The sequence below is a fragment of the Rhododendron vialii genome, chromosome 5a (assembly GCF_030253575.1).
Source record: "Rhododendron vialii isolate Sample 1 chromosome 5a, ASM3025357v1".
NCBI lineage: Eukaryota > Viridiplantae > Streptophyta > Magnoliopsida > Ericales > Ericaceae > Rhododendron > Rhododendron vialii.
This window is the reverse complement of record NC_080561.1, coordinates 11,920,861-11,942,623: the sequence shown is the minus strand read 5'-3', so window position 1 is coordinate 11,942,623 and position 21,763 is coordinate 11,920,861. Positions and strand designations below refer to the sequence as shown.

Below are 21,763 nucleotides of genomic sequence, written 5' to 3'. Positions count from 1 at the left end.
CCTAGACCTCGGTTCCCGGCGTCTGGCACGGTTACCGGGCTCGTGACCGAAGCCACCACAATAAGAAGAGGTAATTAAAAATTTCGTAGCGCCAAAAAAAAAAAAAAAAGAAGAAAGGAGAAGAGATATATTATTGTATGTGCGTGTTTTACTTAAATCTTTCTCAAAAACAAAAGTGCAAATAGATATGTGCAGTGACATATGCTCATTCATTCAATGTTGTGATGCAGATTGGGATTTTATAGAATCAGTCTGTTTTCAAATATTTCAAAATCACATAACATTGGGTGAAGGCGCGCACGAACATGGATGAGAATTGGGTCGCACAAAAAGTAGTCAAGGAACTAATTTTGTAACAGACAAGATAATGCCGTGTTTGTGAAGGTGCTTGATAATCATCTTCTGCCGTTTTCTAAGCACAGCAGAAGATGGTGCACTCAGAATTGTCGGGGGGGGGGGGGGGGGAGGGGGGGGGGCGGAACATGTTACTAGTGGGAAACATAAGTGGAACATTGGCACATCTGCTATATCAAGAGGCGAGAAGGATGCAGCCCAAGACATCACAATTGACAGAATCTGAGAGCATAAAGCAAGATTGGGAAGCATTTAGGACATAGTATCATGAAGCATTTAGAACTGAAATTTCAAGAAAGGGTTATCAAAGGGTTGATACATCTGGTAGCGAGCAGGACCATACCGGGGAACTTTTCCAAGGGGCAGCAAAAAATTACAATCTCACACGGTACTCGAACAAAGCACACCATAGTATTTGAAGCAGTACCTGGTTTTTACCTAATACCAGGCAATTGGCTCAAACAAGTAAACAAATTTCCAACACAGATAAGGAAAAGCAATCCAACAGAACAGATGCCAATGACAACCAAATTGTCAGGCCAGGACCTGTATTAGAACCATGTACTCCAGCAAAACGTAACAAGGCCAACCTAAAGGCAAATGCTACACACTATCAGCTGCTAGGCAACAATTCCCAATGGCAATTACTGAATCTATTGACACTACAAGAAAAAATGGCTTTCCTGGCATTCATAAAATGCAGGTAAAAGTGAAATAAACGCCGGCAAAAGCCTTCCTGGCGTTTTTGGTAAACGCCGCGACTGCCGGGCTCGGAAATACTATACGGCGTTTGGTAAACCCCGGGAAAGGACCCGGCGTTTCATAAACGCTGGTAAAAGTTTTCCGGTGACCGGAGCTTTTGACTTTTACTGGGGTTTGTTAAAAACGCCGGGATGAGTACCCGGCGTTTTTCCTAGCGTTTTGTAAACGCCGGTAAAGGTTTTCCTGTGACCGGAGCCTTTGACTTTTACTAGGGTTTGTTAAAAACGCTGAGAAGAGTACCCGGCGTTTTTTTCGATCTGGTATCTTTTACCGGGGTTTGTTAAAACGCCGGGAAAAGTACTAGGCAGGCAAGGAAAGTTTATTTCTTTTACCGGGGGTTTTTTAAACGACGGGAACTTTCAGGCAGTTAAAAAACGCTTGAAATAACATACACAAACGCCGGTAATATATCACTGGATTAATTTAGAAAATTTAGCCCTATTGCACCATTTTTCACATCCAATTAACTAATTTACAGCATAGAACTTCTCAAACACATCTAACATATAAGCTCTCAAAGTATTAAACGTCTCATAGCACAACTAATGTCAAAATAGAGTTTCCTGCCATAACCCATTGTTGTCTTTCAATATCTCTACTACATTCAACCAAATATTTTCCAAAAAACAAAAAATCCACCATAATAGATGAACATAAGTTACATAACATTAGGTCTTGGTACCACCATAGTAGACAAACATCACGTTACGTCAAGTAGCCACTTGATTCTACACCATCTTTAACTTCGATAAACCTAAAATCAAACAACAACAAAATAAGAGAATCAGAACACTAGATTGGTATTGGAACACTATATTAAGACCAAAATAAACTCAAAAGCATCCAAGTCACATCTGTTGATCTAGAAACCATGTTAGGTAATCACTACAATTCAGCCCAATGGGAAACATAAGTTCCAAAGCAAACATTACTGAGCCAGAAACCGTGTTAGGTAATGGTCAAGTGTTTACTCAATATAATAGTGAGCAAATAAGGGCCAAGACCAGCTGTTGATCCACGTTTGCTTGTTTGTCCAGAAGGGATAAAAAAAGATTAAGCTTTTGAGGTATGGCCTATAAAGGGGTGCCTATTCAAACATCCCTCGCTATACTTTTAAGGAGGAAAAACATACAATTTTACTGTGTCCCAACAAAGAAAACTTAGTTTTGAGTCTTTTGCCTATAACAAGTACTTGTTTTGACAGTCTGCTCTATGTTCTTGAGATTCTTGGCAAAATTACCATCCATCAGTCTTTTTTGGTAACATCACATCACGTTAATTCTTACTTAGTACAGCATACTTGTAACTTAGGCTGAATCTCTAAATAACGGATGCATTGTTCACTTCTACTTGAGGCACTTTCATGGTCAGCCCAATCTTTATGGAAACAACACTTCATAATGGAGGATTAAAGAAGAGCAAAAGTGCAGAAAAACGAATGAATGCCTTATCCATATGAACATACAATGTTGACAAACAAATAATCCCTAAACAGACTTGAATAAACAGGTAACATCTGATACTCTAGGTTTCAAGATCATAGAACACTATCTCTTCCTTGTTTTTCTTGCCTCCTGTGAAGAACATATACCCCCCAAAGAAGAGCAAACCCCAGCCCGACAAAGAGACAATCACAAACTGCAAAGCATGAGCTCCGTCATGAACACAGTTTCAAACATATTGAAAAACTCGCCACTAGTAGCCAAAAACAAGGACAGAGCTTGATGATACTTAAAAGAAACCACATACAATCCAAACCAAGAAGTTCAGCAATTGAGAAGCATAACAAGTAAAAGGTGACAATCCGTTTGAAGACTTCATTTTCCTCATAGCAATAATATTTGCCATGGCCAAACTCTCACACCAAATAAAAGGCGACAGTAAACTTACTAAACAATAACAAAGAAAAAAGGTAAACAAAAAAACTGAAGTGCTGCAAAACAAGAAAGTGGTTAAAAGACTCATCTCCTGAATAAATGGAGAATAGCAACAAAAATCTTAAAATATTTTTTATTTGGAGCTAAACGAAAAAAGCAGCACTTCAACCACCTCAACTGTCTCTCTAATAAACAAATTCATTCCTTCTAATGAACAAATTTATCCGTAAGTCATGCTATTATGAATCAATCATAAGCACTCAACAACACAGTGAGTTCTAAGAGCCACAAAAATCAAGTAACATAAAGCATGATCAATTATCTATGGAAGTCGGTCACTACAACACATTCCTAGCACGGAAAGTAAAATCACTTGAAATTACATAGGTCATGTAACAGGTAACATAACTAAGAAACCCACACACAAAAAAAAAAAAAAAAACACAAGGAACTATCATATTTTTATGTAAACATCCCTCAAACTAGGCACCGATTGATTCCTATCATACTGAACCAACGAGTGTATGATATATTATCCGGTGATGCAGGGGATACACGGTTCAGCCGTTTCAAGAGGACGTAAGTCATGCTTTAGAGTAAGAAATACTAATACGGTTTCTTTTATGGAGATCAAAATGTATGTATATATTCATCGAGAAAAGAGAAAAAGGAGTGAAAAACTGCATGCTAAAGTAATCTACTTGTCTTAAAACTAATCCCAAATCGTTCACTACGCACATTAATAAACCTGTCTGAACTTGCATTTCATCAAAACACAAAAAATAGATAGCTTAGACTCCAAACACACTTAGCCCAAAAAGTCTGAGGAGTAGAAGTTCTCAGAGCATACCAAGCAGACTTTGTTGAAAAACAGCCATTAGCATTGGGTAAATACTTCACTGAGTCCCTCTGATCCAGATGAGAGTGAGAGAAGAGGGGGCATTTTACTTATTTGTAATGCAGTAATTACTAATTAGGGTTGATTTATACCATGTTGAACCTTTACTCATTTTGAGTAGCAGTTTCATGGATACGAGGTGCTTCAGTAGGAGAACTCGATTTTTTTAATCCTAAATATGAGATAAAAGCTTCATTAATGACATGATTGTAAAAGTTGTTGCATTCTGTTTGGAATGAACACTGAAAGAGAAATGCAGGAAGAATACACAAGAAAAGTCGTTGCACTCTGTTTGGACCTTCACGTGGGATCATTTGGACCTTCATATAGAGTGGAACAAGGCTTTCACAACTTCCATTGTGCTTTATTGTTTATATACTATTCTACATTCATCAGATGAATTTGAAAATTATCTCGTGCTTTAGGATTTTGAATATCATATCTTTCATGCCAAAAAAATAAGTCTATAGTATTTTTCTCACAGGTCCAGCCTCAATGTGGTCGCTGCTGAGAAAGGGGTTGTGGTGGGTAGGCTTATATTCAGCAAAACAGGTTAGCAGCAGCCTCAACGTTTACAGATAAGTAGCTAGCTTAGACTCCAGAAGTGGATCGTCGATCAAAAGGATCTCCAGCCCAGTCAGAATCAGAATAGGCTTGTAAAGTAAAGGGCCCCGGACTAAAGAAAAGCCCATGATCCAGAGTACCCTTAACATAGCGAAGCAAATGCTTAACAGCAGAAAAATGAGCCTCAGTAGGAGTGGCCATATGCTGGCAAGCCTGATTCACAGCAAAGGCCAAATCTGGCCTTGTAATAGTAAGATACTGCAGAGCCCCAACAATACTACGATAAAGAGATGGTTGACCAAAGAGAGAAGTAGAAGAAACAGCAGGTTTAACAGCCATAGGAGAAGAGCAAGGCTTACAATTTAGCATACCAGCTTTGGCCAAAATGTCAGTAGCATATTTGCTTTGGGTCAAACCAAAATGACCTTTAGGTTGCACTGACAAACCAAGAAAATAGGAAACAGAACCAAGATCCTTCATAGAAAAAGCAGTATGCATCTCATTAATAAGAGTAGAAATAGCTCGGGAATTATTTCCAGTTACTAAGATATCATCGACGTAGACAAGAACAAGAAGAAGAGAAGAGGAAGTTTTCTGAATAAAGAGAGAGGAATCACAGTGACTGCGAGTAAAGCCATGAGATAGAAGAAAGGAGGAGAAAGTAGAGTATCAAGCTCGGGGGGACCTGTTTGAGCCCATAAAGAGCTTTATGAAGTTTGCAAACTAAATGAGATGCACCAGAATCATTGAATCCTGGAGGTTGAACCATATAAACCTCCTCATCAAGAGTGCCATGGAGAAACGCATTAGAAATATCAAGCTGACAAATAGGCCAATGATAAGAGATAGCAGACTGAAAAGAATACGAATGGTTGGTTGTTTAGCAACAGGACTAAAGGTGTCAAAGTAATCAATACCTTCCTCTTGTAAATAGCCTTTGGCAACCAAGCGAGCCTTATAACGAGCTATAGTGCCATCAGAATTACGTTTGATTTTAAACACCCATTTGCAACCAACGGCATTTTTATGAAGAGGAAGAGAAACCAAAGACCAGGTTCCTTGCTTTTGTAAGGCCTCATATTCTTCAAGCATAGCTTGAGACCACTGAGGAGATTTGAGAGCTTCTGTAACACTGAGAGGTTCAGTGAGAACAGATGAGGTCGTAGGAGCAGAAAGACAGATAGGAGGAGAAGAAACAGCAGGGCCTGTTTTGGACCGAGTTTGCATAGGATGAGTAGGAAGAATAGATTTAGGCTTAGGAGAAGGAAGAGGTGCAGAAGACAAAGTTAAATCAACAACAATAGAACCAATGGGAATAGACTGTGGAGCTAGGGCTGCTCTGATACCATGAAGAGAATCTCAATTCTATTCAATTCAATCTTACATTGATTATAGAGACCGAATCACGTCTTATACAAAACAACCATTAACCCTGACCTCACTAACTTTACTCTTTGTTAACAACCACATTCTTTCTAACTAAATTCAGTTACACAGGAACTAATCCTCTACTCCTTAGCTAGCGTACACTCACTAGCTTCTGCTAACAATCTTTGCTGAGATGGCTTGATCAATGGCTGAGATTGAAGCATTGGAACAGTATATCTAACACAGACCAGCCAAATAGGATAACAGTAGCAGCAGTACTAACATCCCAAACATAGCAGAACAGAACAGGAATGACAGATAATGTGGTGGGCGGCAGCAACAACCTAGCAAATTGCTGAAAGGACAGCCAAAACTGGACAGCAGCAGCAGCTAAACGAAGCAAAAGAAAGCCAGGGACAGCCCCCTAGAAAAGCATAACGCTCATTAAATTCTTGCTCAGGCTACTCATAGTAGTAGTATACCAGTCCAAGCATAAATATGATGGGGAGATAGAGTGCAAGAAAGTGGAAGCAGCAACTCACAGTGAAAGCAGCAAAAACAGACACAAAGATGCCCCAAAGAAACTCAATTTGAACCATTTTGCGATGTACTTCTCTTCTTGTTTGTGACTCTTGTAGTCTAACATATACAACACAAGCACATTGTCAGAAACAAAGCTTCAGCTCATGATTCCAATTATCAACAAGAAGACTATAATCTCAGCCTAAAAGAAAGATGACTACAATAGATTATTGAGCTTATAAGAGGGTGGTGCAACCCACCTTGTGAGCATCTCTACTTGCCTCAGCTTGCTTCCACATGGCAAGGTCAGCAGCAGCCGTAGATCCCGGCTGGGATATTCCAATTAGATCACAAAGATTATATTAATGTATGGGGAAAGAAAAGAGAAAATGAGAGACGAAGAAATTGTGCAACTTACCTCGCACGGATGATGAGAATCAGCCTGTTGATTCGGTCGTGGAAATGGAGTTGGTTCCGGCTGCGACTGGTGTGCCAGATTTATCTCTTCTGGACTTGCTTGGTTATTGCCAATTGTCATTTCACGGTGCGCGCTAGAGGCATCCGGATGCTGTCAATAATTAAGTGCATATAAAATCAAGTTTAACAAAGAAAATGCCATAAGGAACAAATGCAATATTCAGTATATTAATTCATGAAAATGAATATGGTACATTCTCGTTGGGTGCCTCATTGAACTCATCTGAATCGTCATCTGTGTCATCTGTGTAACCCATAGCTTCTAAGAACCTTTTCGTCTTTTGCACTTTGGATTTCATCTTCATAAACTCTCGATCACGTTTGGTGGAGGATTGGGACGGTGCTTGATCATTATTCTTCGCACCAAGCAGCTTACTCTTGGTTGCTCCTAAGCCTAGCCCTTGAGTACGCCCGGGTTGCTCAGGTCCTATAGCTTGATTGAAAATCGCACCCTCTGACATGGGATGTGAACTAGACCCATCTTGGCATCGCAACGCTTTCAATTTGTTCTATAAGAAGTCTCTCAAGTGTTAGGGCAAAATTTTAAAGATACAATCTTATTACATAACAAGATCAACACTAAAAATGACCAAAGAATATGAAAACTACAAATCAACTTACAAAGATAGCAGAAGTTTCTTCATTAACTGCTCCACCACCTTTTCGTGTATGTGTTTTAAACTTTTGATAAATGTATCAATACGCGTAGGGTTTTTTCCGTCATCCTTGTCCTAGCATCACCATTAATGCATATGAAAAGTAAAACCTCGATCATGTCAAAAAAATGCTGTGAAGTACGATAAAATAAAATAAACAATTTTTTATCTATCAAACCTTCTGCTCAACCAAATAATGTGGTGTCCTGCTTGTGTGTAGTAATTTTTGTGGGACCTGTAATCCTTGTTGTTTATACTCTTCTCCTATCAAAATCAATAATTTTAATTTTCTCTTATCTTTGACAACAATACGGAAATTATAACATCATAACTCTTATATTAATCTGTTTCGCATACCTTTACATCTCTATCATTCCAATAATAGGCCAGACACCGTCACTGCTCCTCTGTAACTTTACTAGGCCTATGAGCTATTTTGTCTGCATCATTATTATATGGCGTGTATCCTTGTTTTTTTGCTTCACATCTCCATCCTTGCCATTTCCTTCCAAGAGATTGCATGAACCACCTCTCCATAGAATCATTTGCATTTGTATGAGCCTACAATACAAAAAGATACTTATAAATAATTAATAAATGCTGAATAAGACAGCCCAATATGTATATATAAACCACCCCAAGTTTACCTTGATTTCCTCCCATACTCTCTTCTTATAGTGCGCAGGGACATATCGCCAATCTGTATAGTGCAATGGTAAAAGGGAACCATCCCTCGCCAACACCCCCAAATTAGTGGCAAGAGAAGATGCTTCAGGAATTACAGGTTGTCCCCTATCATTTAGTGCAATCTTTATTGGGTTATTACCCGTACTCCATGATGCATTCATCAATGAGGGACCTCTCCCTCGGGTTTGCATTGAAGAGTTACCTAAATGAGAATATACAGAACATTACCGAACCAAGATAAAAATATCATATAACAAACAGGTGGTGACAATGACACTACTTGGTACAAAACAAGTACAGAAGAATGGAACATTATAACTACAAAACAAACCCAACAGAGAACATTAATCGACAAGTACAGAAGAATGGATATCATGAATAATTGCATTACCAACTTCTGATGATGAGCCATCTGAAAGTCATCTAGTCTCGCCTTGGGAGGATGAGTTGAGGTTGCTGGCAATCGGATACCATGTACGTGGTGGCTCACGCATCCTCCCATGCTCAACAGAATCCTCTAGTGTAGCGGCACGTCTACGTGACATTGCAATCTCCAAAAAAATAAAACATTTACTGATACAAATTAAATTGCTGCTAAAAGGAAATAGACATGACACAAGTAACCGTAATCGTACCTTTCAATTGGAATTGCTAAAATAAAATAGACAAGTATCAGATATTAACATCAATAGATATATTCGAACTACTAGAAAAGAGACAAGTATCTAATATTAACATAGAGATATTAACTAAAATTTCTCTCGTGCTTGCAACCTAACACTTCCTGAATTACTACGTATTGACATCATCATTTAGCGTTAGGCCAGGTAAATCATCCCTAATCCACACGTTATCCTCATCATGCAATGTTGTATCATCTTCTTGTTGCTGATAGATTCCATCTACTTCAATGTCTGCTATGTGACCATCCCCGACTTCACAAATTTCAAACAAGTCTCTAGGTTTCATTTTGATTACAATCCTCCAATCTTCTTTGGCTGGATATTGCACATAAAAAACTTGTTGAGCTTGAGATGCTAGTATAAATGGTTCATTGGAGGCATGTTCTGTTGTATAGAGCAAACAATTGAAATTAACAAGTGTGAAGCCAAATTCATCATTCGGTACTAAACCCCGATTGTTATCTATCCAATCACAATTGAATAACACATGTTTGTGGTCGTGTGTATAATACAACTCCACCATGTCTGTGATCCTTCCGTAATATGTGACTTCTCCTTCTTGAGGATTCATATCTCTGGCGCTCGAATAACTACTAGTCTTTGCCTTCAACATAACTCCACTGTTTTGTGTTTTCCTTTTAAGCTCACGCTCTTTGGTGTGATATCTAACCCCATTGATGATGTAGCCACTAAATCTAATTGTTGTGTCACGAGGACCCAACCCCAGAATTGCAACCTCATCTAATACTTCTTCGGACCCCTTAAGTTGTAACTTGTGGACTTATAAGAGAAATTATATAAAATGAATACTCAAAATTGTCATTAAGGATTTGATTTCTATAGTAGTACTAAAATACATGACTTACGTGGGTTCGAAACCAAATGGGAAATGTTTCATGGTGAAGGAGTTCAAGTTCACGATCTCGAATCCAACGATTACGTTGTTTAAGAAATTTACAGTGCTTCCTACAATATTCATCCAACTTGTTTAGAGAGAATAAGTTTGAATAAATTTAGTTGATAGATAGACTTGGAATATCTTACTCTCGATACGGAGTGATGGATTCAGTGTTAAATATGATATATCGATGAGCCTGTGTCTTTTGTAGGAGATTAAGAGAAAACTTTTCTTGCTTTCCTAAAGGACGGCCCCCTACTTGACCCGCATCACCTCCATCATCATTCCTCAGAGGTCGATTTAACTTGGATTCAACATCATCCAAGTACCTAGAACAGAATGTCATGCATTCTTCAACGAAGTACCCCTCTACAATAGAACACTCCGGACGAGCTTGATTACGCACATATCTCTTAAGTGTCATAAGGTACCTAGAATCAAATCAGTTTATGTGAGAATTGTTTAAGTGTTAAAACATATTACTAAATGGACAGTAAATGAAGCATACTAGAATCCATACCTTTCGACATAATACATCCATCGGAACCGCACCAAACCACCCAGCTTTACCTCCTCAACTAAATGAACAATCAAGTGCTCCATTATGTCAAAAAAGGATGGAGGAAATATTTTTTCAAGCTGACATAAAGTGAGCACTATTCGAGATTGAAGGTTATCCAAGTCATCAACCTTTAGAACTTTCGAACAAAATTGCCTAAAAAAATTACATAGCTCTATCACTGGCTTACTCACTTTCTTTGGAAGTGTTCTGCTTACTGCAATTGAAAGAAATTGCTCCATCAATATATGATAGTCGTGACTCTTTAGTCCAGATATGGTTTGCTTTTTTACATTAACACAACGTGAAATGTTAGAAGCATAGCCATCTGGAACTTTCACATTCTTCAAAAAATTGCAGAAAATAGTTTTCTCCATATTGTTCATTGCAAAGCATGCATGAGGCAGATACACTTTGCCACCATCTAGAATTTGGAGATGCATCGCCTTTCGAATCTCCATTAGTTGAAGGTCACGACGCGCATTTAAGTTGTCCTTCCCTTTGCCATCAAGATCCATTACTGTCCCGACCAAGCTTTCACACAAATTTTTCTAAATATGCATCACATCAAGATTGTGTCGAAGCGGATTTTCCTCCCAAGTCGATAGATCAAAGAAAATGCTCTTTTTCTTCCAATTACCTTGTAAATCATCTTCATCTTCTCCATCGCGTGTCTTTCTTTTTTTTGTAACAGGTAAATCCTCATCCCCCTCCTTTCCAAATTTATTCACATAGTTAGTGGGAAACATTGCTAAGACTTCACGACTAGATAAACAAGTTGGACAAGGACGAAGTTCAACGGTCCCATCAAAAGACATGCGCTCATATCAAAATTTATGGTCCTTATCCAACCATCTACGATGTCCCAAATAACATACCTTTTTCCCGTGAACTAACCAACGTGAACAAGTTTCATCAAGACAAACTGGACAAGCAAGATAACCCTTTGTACTCCAGCCCGACAACATAGCTAATGCAGGCAAATCATTAATTGTCCACAACATTAATGCTCGCATTTTGAACATCTCATTGCCAAATGCATCATAAGTGTTAACACCTATGTCCCACAACTCCATCTCGTCTACTATAAGCCTCAAATATACATCAATATTATTTCCCGGTGACGTTGGTCCATCAATAAGTAGTGTCAACATCATGTAAGGTTGTTTCATGCACAACCAAGGTGGTAAATTGTATGTCATCATCACCACAGGCCAAATGCTATAAGTGGTGTTCATTGTACGATATGGGTTAAAGCCATCAGATGCTAAACCAAGCCTAACATTGCGAGGATCTTGAGCAAAATCCGGATGGAGGTTATCATAGAGTTTCCATATATCAGAGTCAACAGGATGCCTCGAAATGCCAATAGGAGCTGGGTTCTCTGCATGCCATCTCATTAAGCCAGCCGTCTTTTTGGACGAGTACAATCTTTTTAGCTTAGGTATCAATGGTAAGTACCTAACAATCTTTTGCGGAATTTTGCCTCCTTTTTTAGATCCATCTATTTTCTCCTCTGGCTTATATCTAGGAACATTGCAGACTTTACAATCAACTCGCTTTGCATCTTCACCCCAATACAACATGCAATCTCTAGGGCATGCATGAACTTTATGATACTCAAGGCTCAAACCACCCAATAATTGTCTACTCGCAGTATAAGAATTAGGCAATATTTCACCTTCAGGCAAGACTTTCTTCAACAGCTTAAGCAACATGGTAAAAGACTTGTTACTCCAACCACATAGGGACTTAATGTGCATCAATGCCACAATGAATGAGAGCAATGAGAACTTTTGACCCCCTGGGTATAACTCTCTCTCAGCTTCCTTCAAAAGCTTAAAAAACTTGGTAGTTTCTTCATCAAGATTATGTCCATCACCCAGAGGTGGATCAAGATCAATATCATGGGCTTGAATTGGTGGAATTCCAAATGCATCACGCACCATTTCTTGCATCTCATCTTGCCCATTAAAATTGCCACATCCACTATTTTCAACACCACAATTTGTAGGCTGTGATTTTTCCCCATGGAAAATCCAAACGGTGTAACTTGGAGTAAATCCATTCATGACAAGATGTTGCTTTACTAAATCTATGTTTTTTCTAGCCAAATTATGACATTTCTTACACGGACACGCAATTTCTGTTTGCCGATCAAGAATGTTCTTACAAGCAAATTCCATGAAATCTCTAACCCCTTGTAGGTATCTTGGATCGAGCCTAGGCAAATTTATCCAACTCTTATCCATGTTTGTTTCCATTTACACAATTCTGGAGAAAACAAATAAAGCAAATGCATGCAATACCACATTAGATACAAACTTTGACAAAGAAGGCAATAATAAAATCACAGATTGTGGAAATTGTGGTAAATAAATACGTTAGGATTATGTTCAGAGGAGTTCGCAAATAAATACTTGAGGACACAGAAATTGTGGAAATTCGTAGAGCATTGCACATATGAAAAAAACAGACAAGTTCCTCTTACATGGCCTCGAGCATTGAACACTGTAATTGTGGAAAGTTGTAGAGCATTAATTTTGAAGTTTGTTCTTTTGCATCTAGTTTGTGAAGCTACAAAAAAAAAATTCTTTGCATCTGAAGAAACTGAGCAACAACTTACTGAAATGCAAATCTTGATCCTTGTACGTATGTAAGACTTGCTCAATCTGTTTAATTCGAATTGGTCAAGCCACAGCCCCTAAAAAGAAAAGGTGAATGTTAGACTAATAACCATTAGAAGACATCTATATATTCCATATAGAAGTAGTAATATTTTTTTTGGAAAGAACCACATATTATACATATGAAAGAACAACAAATTCAAAGCAGCAAGCACGAATATGTAGCAGAATAATGGTATTTGGAGAAAGACCATAGACAAAACATATTAAGCAGCTTTAAAGGCTATGACTGAAATCTGCAAAACAAAACAAAACATATTTGGAGAAAGACTATGACTGAAATCTGCATTCCGGATCACAAATAGTAAGACACGACCATAGCTTTGAATCTGTATTCCAGGCAGCTTTAAAGGCTACTGCAAAGCACAACCATAGCTTGAGCCACCATCTATGCAGCAGCAATCAGCTAGCAAATGTAAGTGCAGCACGAACTCATTTAATTGAAATGAGAAATCAGAAAGGTCCAGTTTGTGCAGTGACTGTGATTTCCCTTCCAAATGATAGCAGGTCAGTAATAGCCACTGTGGGCCGAGCAGATCTATAGCAGCTTCCAAACGGTACAACTATAGCAACAACTAAGCATGAACAAAGCTACAGCAGCTACAGCAGCTTGTCTCAGTAACATAGTATAGCAGAGAAGCAGTAGAAGTAGAAGAGCAGAATATTAACAGTCTGCCACCCAGCAGTAAAAGGGATCTAGAGCCAGCAAACATAGACCCAAAGATAAAAGAGAGAAATAGAGAAAGGCTAAGGACAAGCCCACTAGAAAGGCTTAAACAGCCCAAGGGACAACCCCCCTCGGGTTGGTACAAACATACTACTGCAGCCATCCAAATGCAAACTGAATGAGACACCAATGAAACAACTGTACAAGTAATCAATTGACACACACATGCACATTCCAGGTCAAGAACACACATGGCCAACAACAATGAGATGAGAACAATCTGGAAATACAGCTCAGAAATACAATCTGGAAATGGAACTCACTGCAGTCCACCCAAACAGCAAACCTACTGTAATTGAATGGCTGCAACAGTTGAACTACCAGGTAATAGCCAAAACAAGGACTTCACACTTGACTTCCAATACAAAAGCCCAGCATAAAATGGCAGAATTTCAGAAAGCAAATGCAATACTGCCCAGAGTACAAGGACAATGATTCAGCAATTAATTGACACAAGCTAATTATGAACTAATGAGAAGCTTTTCTGCAGTAAGTGCTAATTATTGTAGGAATACACCAGGAAAGCAGCTGACACTGATCATGGGGATGATCCTATGTATGATAACATACATATTGGCTGTTGCAGATCCTTTTTGCAGTATGACAACCTCAACAAACAACACGATCATCCTTTTCCTACTCTTGTAAGAAGTTCTTATATGAGTTATATCGTATCTGTGCTGATATGTAGTCCGTGGAAATTGGAATCGCACGTGGACAACACTGACCAACAAAGTTGTTCCACAATTTCCAAGTTGCAACTGTATGCCCATGGATAACCACTCTCTCGAACCATGAGCATGAATAAATTAAATACGTTAGTAATAAAATTTCATTCCAGCACTCAATGTTTCAGTTCCATCTAATTCAAGCTTAGAAGCTAATAGAACTAATCTACCCTCTTAGTACAAATCAATGCTTTATTTTTTTTCTTTTCCTTTAGTGCAAATTAACCTTCATTACCGAAAACCCATTCGTAGTACTAGAGACTTAGCGAAATCCACGCACACAAATTTCAAACTTTTACTAATCGTGATAAAGAAGATTAGCCATAAATTATTCTTACGGAACAATAATATGCTAGCACACTCTCTGATTTGAGGAAAAAGACTCTTTTTTTTCCTACCTTCCCAATCAAAGTGGAAACCCTTATCAACTCCGGAAACAATATTACCTGAAGAACAAATTTGAGACGGAAATAATACGGCTGAAAGAAGTCTTTAATTATTCACCTAATCATAGCAGCGAAGAAAATCATGGACTACGCCAAATTAATTTATGTACGAACTATAGAGATGATATAAAAAAACTACACCAAACATTTCACTTACCATAGACCCCATTGTCATGTGCTCACATAAAAGGATTAACCTGGTGCCTCATGCCCATGCACAATTACTCCATATCCCTCTATCACCTGTGCTAGGTTTGAGAACAACTTACCGAATCTATAAATACCTACTGCACACTCTAACCACCCACTAGATCCCATATAAGATCTATCGCCTATGCTCTGATACCAATTGTAACAACCTAGATCCTCAAGCACCACGTAATCTATTGCCTTACACCACAACCTCAATATAAACAACAAACATCAATTATTTAGAAGCCACCCCACTTCCTTAAAACATTACACATAATTTTCCGTATACGCCTCCCAGCACTTACCCTTACCTCATCAACTTACTTTTCTCCCTCTCTCTCGTTTTATCATTTCATTTCCTTAAATACTCTTTCTTACCCTTCCTCCAAACCAACACCTCTCCTCAGTCCTCCCCTATTTCTCCCCATGATTTTTTCCTTTCTTTCCCTGAGGGAAAAACTCTCCCGAGCTTACCATTTTTCCCTCCCAAAACATGGACATCCAGATGGCATATCTCCACCCCTTTGTTCCTTTTCTGTCTTTTCTTTCATTTTTTTTCTTCTTATTATATTTTTCCTCACACTAATTATCTTCTACACATCACCCATGCACACAGCCAGCCGACCACTTTCACATGCCCACACTCCACAAAACCGCCACCTATGGCTTTTCATGCAAAATCTTATATTTACACTAAAATCTCTTATTTAGTAAAGCAACCACCTTACTCAACGCACGGGAAAAATATTTATAAAAATTGGATATTACAGCGAGTTAGATGTTGGAATGTCAGGATGTGTAATTTATTTATTGAGATTAGATTATTGATTAGTCACACCTACCGTTACCTATATTGGTGAGGTTAATCTCTCTAGTTTCATAAAGGAGATAAAACAATAAATAAAAAAAATTTAAAGTTAGCTCTGTTAAAAAAACTAGGGCATAAGCCATAAGGGCACAAGTTTCAGAATAGAGAAATGCTAAACAATTTCATTGTGTCGGCATCCAAAAGGAACAATTTGATAAATTAATCAACAAATTCGGACTTCAGTATCGGAAATCTACATATACATACATGCAAACAACAGGAACGAGAGAGTGTACCAAGAGGGTACGGGATGGAGCAGCGAGAGAGGCGTGAGAAATCGTTCACCGACTCCGACGCCGGCGGAACAGACTGACCGAGATAAGGTATCGAGTCAAGGAGAATCCACAGCGCAATCAGACCTTCTGGCTTCATTTCCTCCGCTGACAATCCTGCGGTCGCAGAGAAAAAGTGAGAGGAAATCGATCGGAATAGATGGAGAGAGAGAGAGAGAGAGCGCGAGCATACGTGATAGAGCAGCGAGAGAGGCGTGAGAAATCGTCAAGGAGGGAGAGAGACGTGTGAAATCGTGGAGGAGGGAACAGCTAGGGCTTTTGCCGAAATAATTTTGGAGGAGGGAATTGGGAATTTTTGAGCGGGGATTGGGAAATTGGGGGAGGGAATTTTTGGGGTATGAAACGACGTCGTTTCACGTGTGGGGATTTTAACCCCCACTTCGCCGTTGCTTTCTCTGGCTGGCAGCGGGTATTTTTTAATCATTCCCAGGGTTTTTTGCAAATGTTGGGAATTGAGTGTGGGGAAAAGTGTTATTTCTTGTAGTGTGAAATTGTTCCAACCATATCTGAATGCATAAAATCATGCATCGCAACCACAGAAGAAAGACAAGCAAGATTATAAAACGGAAATGCGAGTAAGAATCAAGTCCTGCACAGCCAATATATCAGTAAATGAAACCAAAACTTATCACTGGCAAAGAGGCGTTCAATATACAGGAATACAGTTGCCAGGCTTCATTAAACATCAAAAACAAAGATTGTCTTTTGACATAACAACAAAAGAACATAATACCCTTCTAAATTCCATGAGATCTGACAACACATTCACCGATACGGCGACACATACACAGGCACTTTATTTTTTATTTGACAAGTGTTAAATACATGAACTCATTATATCCATAATACTGTCTCCAAATAGATCACGATCATCAATCTAGGCACGGCATACTGATGCAAGACTGATCAAAAACAAGTTGGAAAGAGAAGACCCTAGGCATCTCCGTGACGCATCCTTCTTCTTCATCACAGTCGAAGATTACAGCGGGGGATGACATTCCGGCGACTAGGAGATAGAGCAGGCCGCCCAGGTGGGAAAACAGGACCAATGTCATAATCTCCACCTATAATTCTTGGAGCCCTAAAAGTAAGAGGGTGAGGGTCTCTGACATATCTAGGTGCAAAAAAATGAGGCCCTCCTATCGGAGATGGAAGCCTCAAAGACAAAGCTATCTTCGTCCTTTTTCGAATCTCCCACAATGTAGCAAACTTATCTTTCCAGTCGGTCCCTCCCCGCAATCCTTCCACATTGCCAAACTGCTCCACAAACTTCTGCTTCCATAAATCGTCGTTTAAAGACAAATAGTGCAATTCTGAACACACACAACCCACTTTAGCAACATCAGCACCAGGGAGACATTCCATAATCTTAAGTTTAAGGTCAGTTGGGAGTCGCATAAAGCTAGGGGGAGGAGCCAAATCAGCTTTCTCACATAAATCTATAAGGAGGGGCAACGCAAGCCTATCCTTTACACTCCTCCAAAATTCAAACACTTCTCTTTCAGGATACAACTGGGATAAGCTATCTTTTCCGCTCGGGTCATCAACGGAATTGCAATTGGCCCACATAACATTCAACAGGAAGACCAAACGGTCCTCATCCAAGCACACCCGATACAACCCAGAACCATTCTCAGCCAAAGATCCGTAAACATTGACATACTTTCCCAATCTCCGAAACTTCAATAAAACCGTTGCAACTCCACTACCCTGATCATCAATCTGAGGAAGAGTGTACCACAAAGCCATAGTCAGCGCAGAGGAAGGCCATTCGCCGGGAAAATGAAACCCTTCAAACTTCATCCCCGAAACCGAATCAAACCCAACAAAACCAGACTCTAACAGAACGGCGTGGACGGCAATCACCAACAGCTTGTGATCGCCACTGCCTCCTTCCCCAACCTCCTTGCTAAAAACTTTCCTAAGAAAACAAGGCACGGAAAATGACTTCCCCCCTTCCGGTATCGCCCCTCCATCATCAACCTCCATGTTCTTCGTTTCGTACACAACTGGATCTTCCTCCATCTGCCCATCCAAACCTAGGATTTCATCTCCTCGATGCTTATTCTCACCCTTCCCCAAATCCAAATCCAGGGTTTCTTCTTTCCCGGTACTCAATTCTCGAGTATCGGCATTCACATACTCAGAACTCAGGCTTTCTTCCATATGAGTATTCAAAACTAGGGTTTCTTCCATATGGGTATTCGAAACTAGGGTTTCTTCCTTGTGGGTATCAAAACCCAGGTTTTGATCAAGGGTTCGTTCGTTCTGAGAATTGGGTTGTGGATTAACGGTCTGTGATGACATGGGTTCGTTAGCATTATTACTATCAGATTCGGGAATAAAAGTTTCGTGGGAAAAGGCGTTAGGGTTGAGAGTGAAGAAGATGAGATCACCTGAAGTAATACCGAGGGACAGGAGAGAGTCCTGAGGCGAAGGACCGAGGAGCTCGTGTTTCCGATTGAGGGAGAGGTGTAGAGAAGCCGGAGTTGTGGACGAAGAAGTAGAAGAAGAAGAGATTCTCTGTGTGAGGACTTCTTTGAGGTGCTGCAGGGAACAGGGATTGGGTACTTCGATCTTGAGGGTTTCTTGGGATTCGAGAGATCTTAGTCTGAGTTTCATGTCGTCGATCGAGCAGATTAAACTTCGATTGGGGCAGAGGGAACTTTATCGAGTTGTTTTCTTTGTCAGAAAGAAAAGCGGAGAAGTGAATTTGGGGGTGGGTTTGAGACAGATTTGGATGCAAATAACAGCGGAAAGTGATACCGGCCAAGGGCAAATACTTTTGACCAGTTTAATAAGTCTTTATTTTTAAAAAAATAATTTTAAGCTAAAAATAATGAATTTATTGAAATTTAAAATTATGTAATATAGCTCTTGTTTAAAAAATTTCGATATACGGTGTAAAAAAAATCAAAAAATTATATTTTATTTGCATTATTTTTGAATTTGAAAATATAAAATAAGTACTTAGTTTTTAAGAACGTGTTCTGGAACGGCATCTTATTTATGGGATAAATTGCACTTTGGGTGTCCAGAAAAAAAAAAATTGCTCCTCTCCTCTCAAAAATTTTATTTCCAAATTTTTTATTGCTTGTAATTCGTGTTTTTTGTGTTTAGAGACTTTTTATTTTTCGAATGTATATAACACTTTAATACTCTCTCCATCCCGAATTGTTGGTCCTATACAAAAAAAATTGCAATTTTCGAATAAAAAATCAAGTACTTTCATGCATAATTTTTCAAGTTTCTTGACATTGGATTAAAGAACTAAATTGAGATCTCTAATTTGGTGTCAAAATTTTTTACAAATTATGCACGGAAGTATTTTATTTTTTTATTCTAAAATTATACATATTTTTGTATAGGACCAACAATTTAAAACTGAGAAAGTATTAAAATGTTAAAAATATTAAGTAAAGCCAAAAAATACGAAAACCTACCCAACTTTTTGTTTAACTACAAAATTTAAGCATTGCCATATACTTTGTCTATTACTAGTGTTCTTTTATGAAAAGTTAAGCTTTGGATCAATTTACGGGCACGACGCAATACGAAGTAATCTAATTTAGGTGGTTGTCTATTTGTATGCATCAACTAACAAGACATCAACACGAGGGGTTGACCTAATGATCAAGATATAAGATTTCTGGATTTATTTTTCTATTAAGGTTTTAGGTTCGAAACCAACGACTCTAACAATTCCTTTAGGGATCAGTCCATACAGAGTATTTCTTAAGGTTTCAGGTTCGAAACCAAATGTTCTATCAATTCCTTTAGGGACCAGTCCATACAGAGTATTTATTCCGACTTCAAGCGAGGCCCAGCTAGTGAACAGTAAATTTATAATCTCCAGAATTAGTCAATGTGTGTTTAAATCTAGCCCGAACATCAGATCATAAATAAATAAACAGCCAACAATACATCAGCATGTGGAGAGCAGGGGTGATGCATACTCAGAATTTTGCAGCCCAAATGACCCAATGTCCCATGCTTCACAGTACTATTAGCCTTGGCAAATTGTTGGCGCCAAAAGCCACACTCCTTTCCCGCCACAACCGAACCCCACCAAAATCAACAACTATTGCAACAACCAAACCCATTTGTTTCTCACTCCAACACCAAAAAATGGGGAGAGAGAAACAATACTGGCTCCTAAAAACGGAGCCGGGAGAGTGGTCGTGGGAGGACCAATCCGCCAACGGAGGCCTATCGAAATGGGACGGAGTGAGAAACAAGCAAGCCCAGAAGAACCTCAAGACGATGCGGGTCGGCGACCTCTGCTTCTTCTACCACTCGGGGCACAAGCTCCGCTGCGTGGTGGGCGTCGTCTCCGTCGTCCGGGAATGGTATTCGGACGACGGGGACGAAGGCGGGGCCGTGGACGTGAGGGCGGTGGGGGAGATGAGGAGGGCGGTGGACTTGAAGGAGATGAAAGGGGATGAGGGGCTGAAGGGGTTTGTGCTGTTTAGGCAGCCGAGGCTGTCGGTTGTGCCGGTTGGCGAGGGGTTGTGGGGCCGGATCTGTGAGTTGGGCGGTGGGTTTGGAGGAGATGGTGGCGGTGAAGAGGAGGAGGGTTAGAAGGCTTGTTGGGTTTTGTTGTGGATGTTAACGCATGCCAAGTGTTTGAGTTTTTGTTGCACAGAAGAAGACTAATGTAAGTGTCTGTAGATGGTCCTGGCCTCTCTCTTTTGTGGTTGGTTTTAGATGTAAAACGTACTGGTAGGGCCACTGGATGTTTATCATGTTTATTAGGCAAATAGCAATGCTAGGAACACCGGACACAACTGCAGCTAAAGTCGTTTGATGCCCGCATGCCCGCTTACATCGCACGGCTTCAAATATAGTTGTGTTCGGTTGTGTCTGGAAGTTGTGTTTGGAGACTATTTTGTTAGGGAAATTCGGCTACATCGTTTTTCTCGGCTATGGAAATCTAGTGGATTTGAACTCCAGATGTTTATATTGATGTGGTATATGTACATCCTCTCGTGAGACCCGTAATGTGGAAATAGCAGGTCTTGGTGAAATTCATTTAATTTGAAGTTTTCATCTTTTAAGAACAAGAGGAGATACACAGATTTTCTGTTTAAAAAAGTACACAAATATATATGTGCACATATTCGAACATCAATGTCCGATGCACATGAAGTTCATAAAATAATGAGCATTGTAGTATGTGCATCGAACCATAGTAAACACATATGCATTCGATTACGTACAGATAAATTCATGTAAACAAACTTTTGCTTGTATTTTTTTTGGAGGGGAATTGTTGTCCCAGACAGTGGTGGTGTTGTATTTTCTCCCCTCTTGTGCAACGAATGCGGTTATTGGATTCTTCATTTCGTCTACTTTAGGGCCTGTTTGGAAATTGGCAAAAGAGAAATGAAGAAAAAGTGTTTGATGGAAAAATGTAAAAATGAAATAAAATGGTAACTTCCTTTCTTTCTTTCTTTTTTCTATTAGTATTTGCTTGTCAACTTTTTCCTCTTTCTTCTCTCTTTCCATTAGCAACCA

At 39.3% G+C, this 21,763-nt stretch overlaps 4 protein-coding genes across 6 annotated transcripts; 1 reads left to right on the top strand and 3 right to left on the bottom strand.

Moving 5' to 3' along the window:
- Positions 1 to 1,628: 1,628 nt before the first annotated feature.
- LOC131327995 (uncharacterized) lies at positions 1,629 to 16,330 on the bottom strand. 3 transcript variants are annotated; one of them, XM_058361119.1, is made up of 5 exons: positions 16,161 to 16,330; positions 12,932 to 13,009; positions 6,764 to 6,913; positions 6,606 to 6,674; positions 1,896 to 2,754 (listed from the first exon to the last, which is right to left on the bottom strand). In XM_058361119.1, exons 1-5 carry the CDS (start codon positions 16,323 to 16,325, stop codon positions 2,641 to 2,643), a joined length of 576 nt encoding a protein of 191 aa, XP_058217102.1. In that variant the 5' UTR covers positions 16,326 to 16,330; the 3' UTR covers positions 1,896 to 2,640. The 3 variants fall into 3 exon arrangements, 2 of the variants coding, with proteins under 2 accessions (XP_058217102.1, XP_058217101.1); XM_058361118.1 differs by lacking the exons at positions 12,932 to 13,009; positions 16,161 to 16,330 and adding exons at positions 7,017 to 7,331; positions 7,444 to 7,678 and having other exon boundaries at positions 1,914 to 2,754; XR_009200323.1 differs by lacking the exons at positions 1,896 to 2,754; positions 6,764 to 6,913; positions 16,161 to 16,330 and adding exons at positions 1,629 to 1,870; positions 6,366 to 6,462 and having other exon boundaries at positions 12,479 to 13,034.
- Positions 8,724 to 12,471, bottom strand: LOC131327994 (uncharacterized). The gene is made up of 3 exons (XM_058361117.1): positions 10,267 to 12,471; positions 9,893 to 10,177; positions 8,724 to 9,814 (listed from the first exon to the last, which is right to left on the bottom strand). Exon 1 carries the CDS (start codon positions 12,375 to 12,377, stop codon positions 11,133 to 11,135), a length of 1,245 nt encoding a protein of 414 aa, XP_058217100.1. The 5' UTR covers positions 12,378 to 12,471; the 3' UTR covers positions 8,724 to 9,814; positions 9,893 to 10,177; positions 10,267 to 11,132.
- A 568-nt stretch (positions 16,331 to 16,898) lies between the features above and the next one.
- On the bottom strand, positions 16,899 to 18,998 carry LOC131327992 (F-box protein SKIP22-like). The gene has a single exon (XM_058361116.1). It carries the CDS (start codon positions 18,866 to 18,868, stop codon positions 17,213 to 17,215), a length of 1,656 nt encoding a protein of 551 aa, XP_058217099.1. The 5' UTR covers positions 18,869 to 18,998; the 3' UTR covers positions 16,899 to 17,212.
- Positions 18,999 to 20,153: 1,155 nt separating this feature from the next.
- LOC131327991 (uncharacterized) lies at positions 20,154 to 21,300 on the top strand. Its single transcript, XM_058361115.1, has one exon. The coding sequence runs from the start codon at positions 20,177 to 20,179 to the stop codon at positions 20,825 to 20,827; it is 651 nt and encodes a 216-aa protein (XP_058217098.1). The 5' UTR covers positions 20,154 to 20,176; the 3' UTR covers positions 20,828 to 21,300.
- Positions 21,301 to 21,763: the final 463 nt, after the last annotated feature.

Coding starts and splice junctions, on each gene's coding strand:
- LOC131327995 (XM_058361118.1), bottom strand. CDS start 7,283: ATGTCAGAGGGTGCGATTTTCAATCAAGCTATAGGACCTGAGCAACCC. Junction 6,914..7,016: donor ATGAGGCACCCAACGAGAAT/GTACCATATTCA, acceptor AATTATTGACAG/CATCCGGATGCCTCTAGCGC. Junction 2,755..6,605: donor CAAGTAGAGATGCTCACAAG/GTGGGTTGCACC, acceptor CATGCTTTGCAG/TTTGTGATTGTCTCTTTGTC.
- LOC131327994 (XM_058361117.1), bottom strand. CDS start 12,377: ATGAATGGATTTACTCCAAGTTACACCGTTTGGATTTTCCATGGGGAA.
- LOC131327992 (XM_058361116.1), bottom strand. CDS start 18,868: ATGAAACTCAGACTAAGATCTCTCGAATCCCAAGAAACCCTCAAGATC.
- LOC131327991 (XM_058361115.1), top strand. CDS start 20,177: ATGTGGAGAGCAGGGGTGATGCATACTCAGAATTTTGCAGCCCAAATG.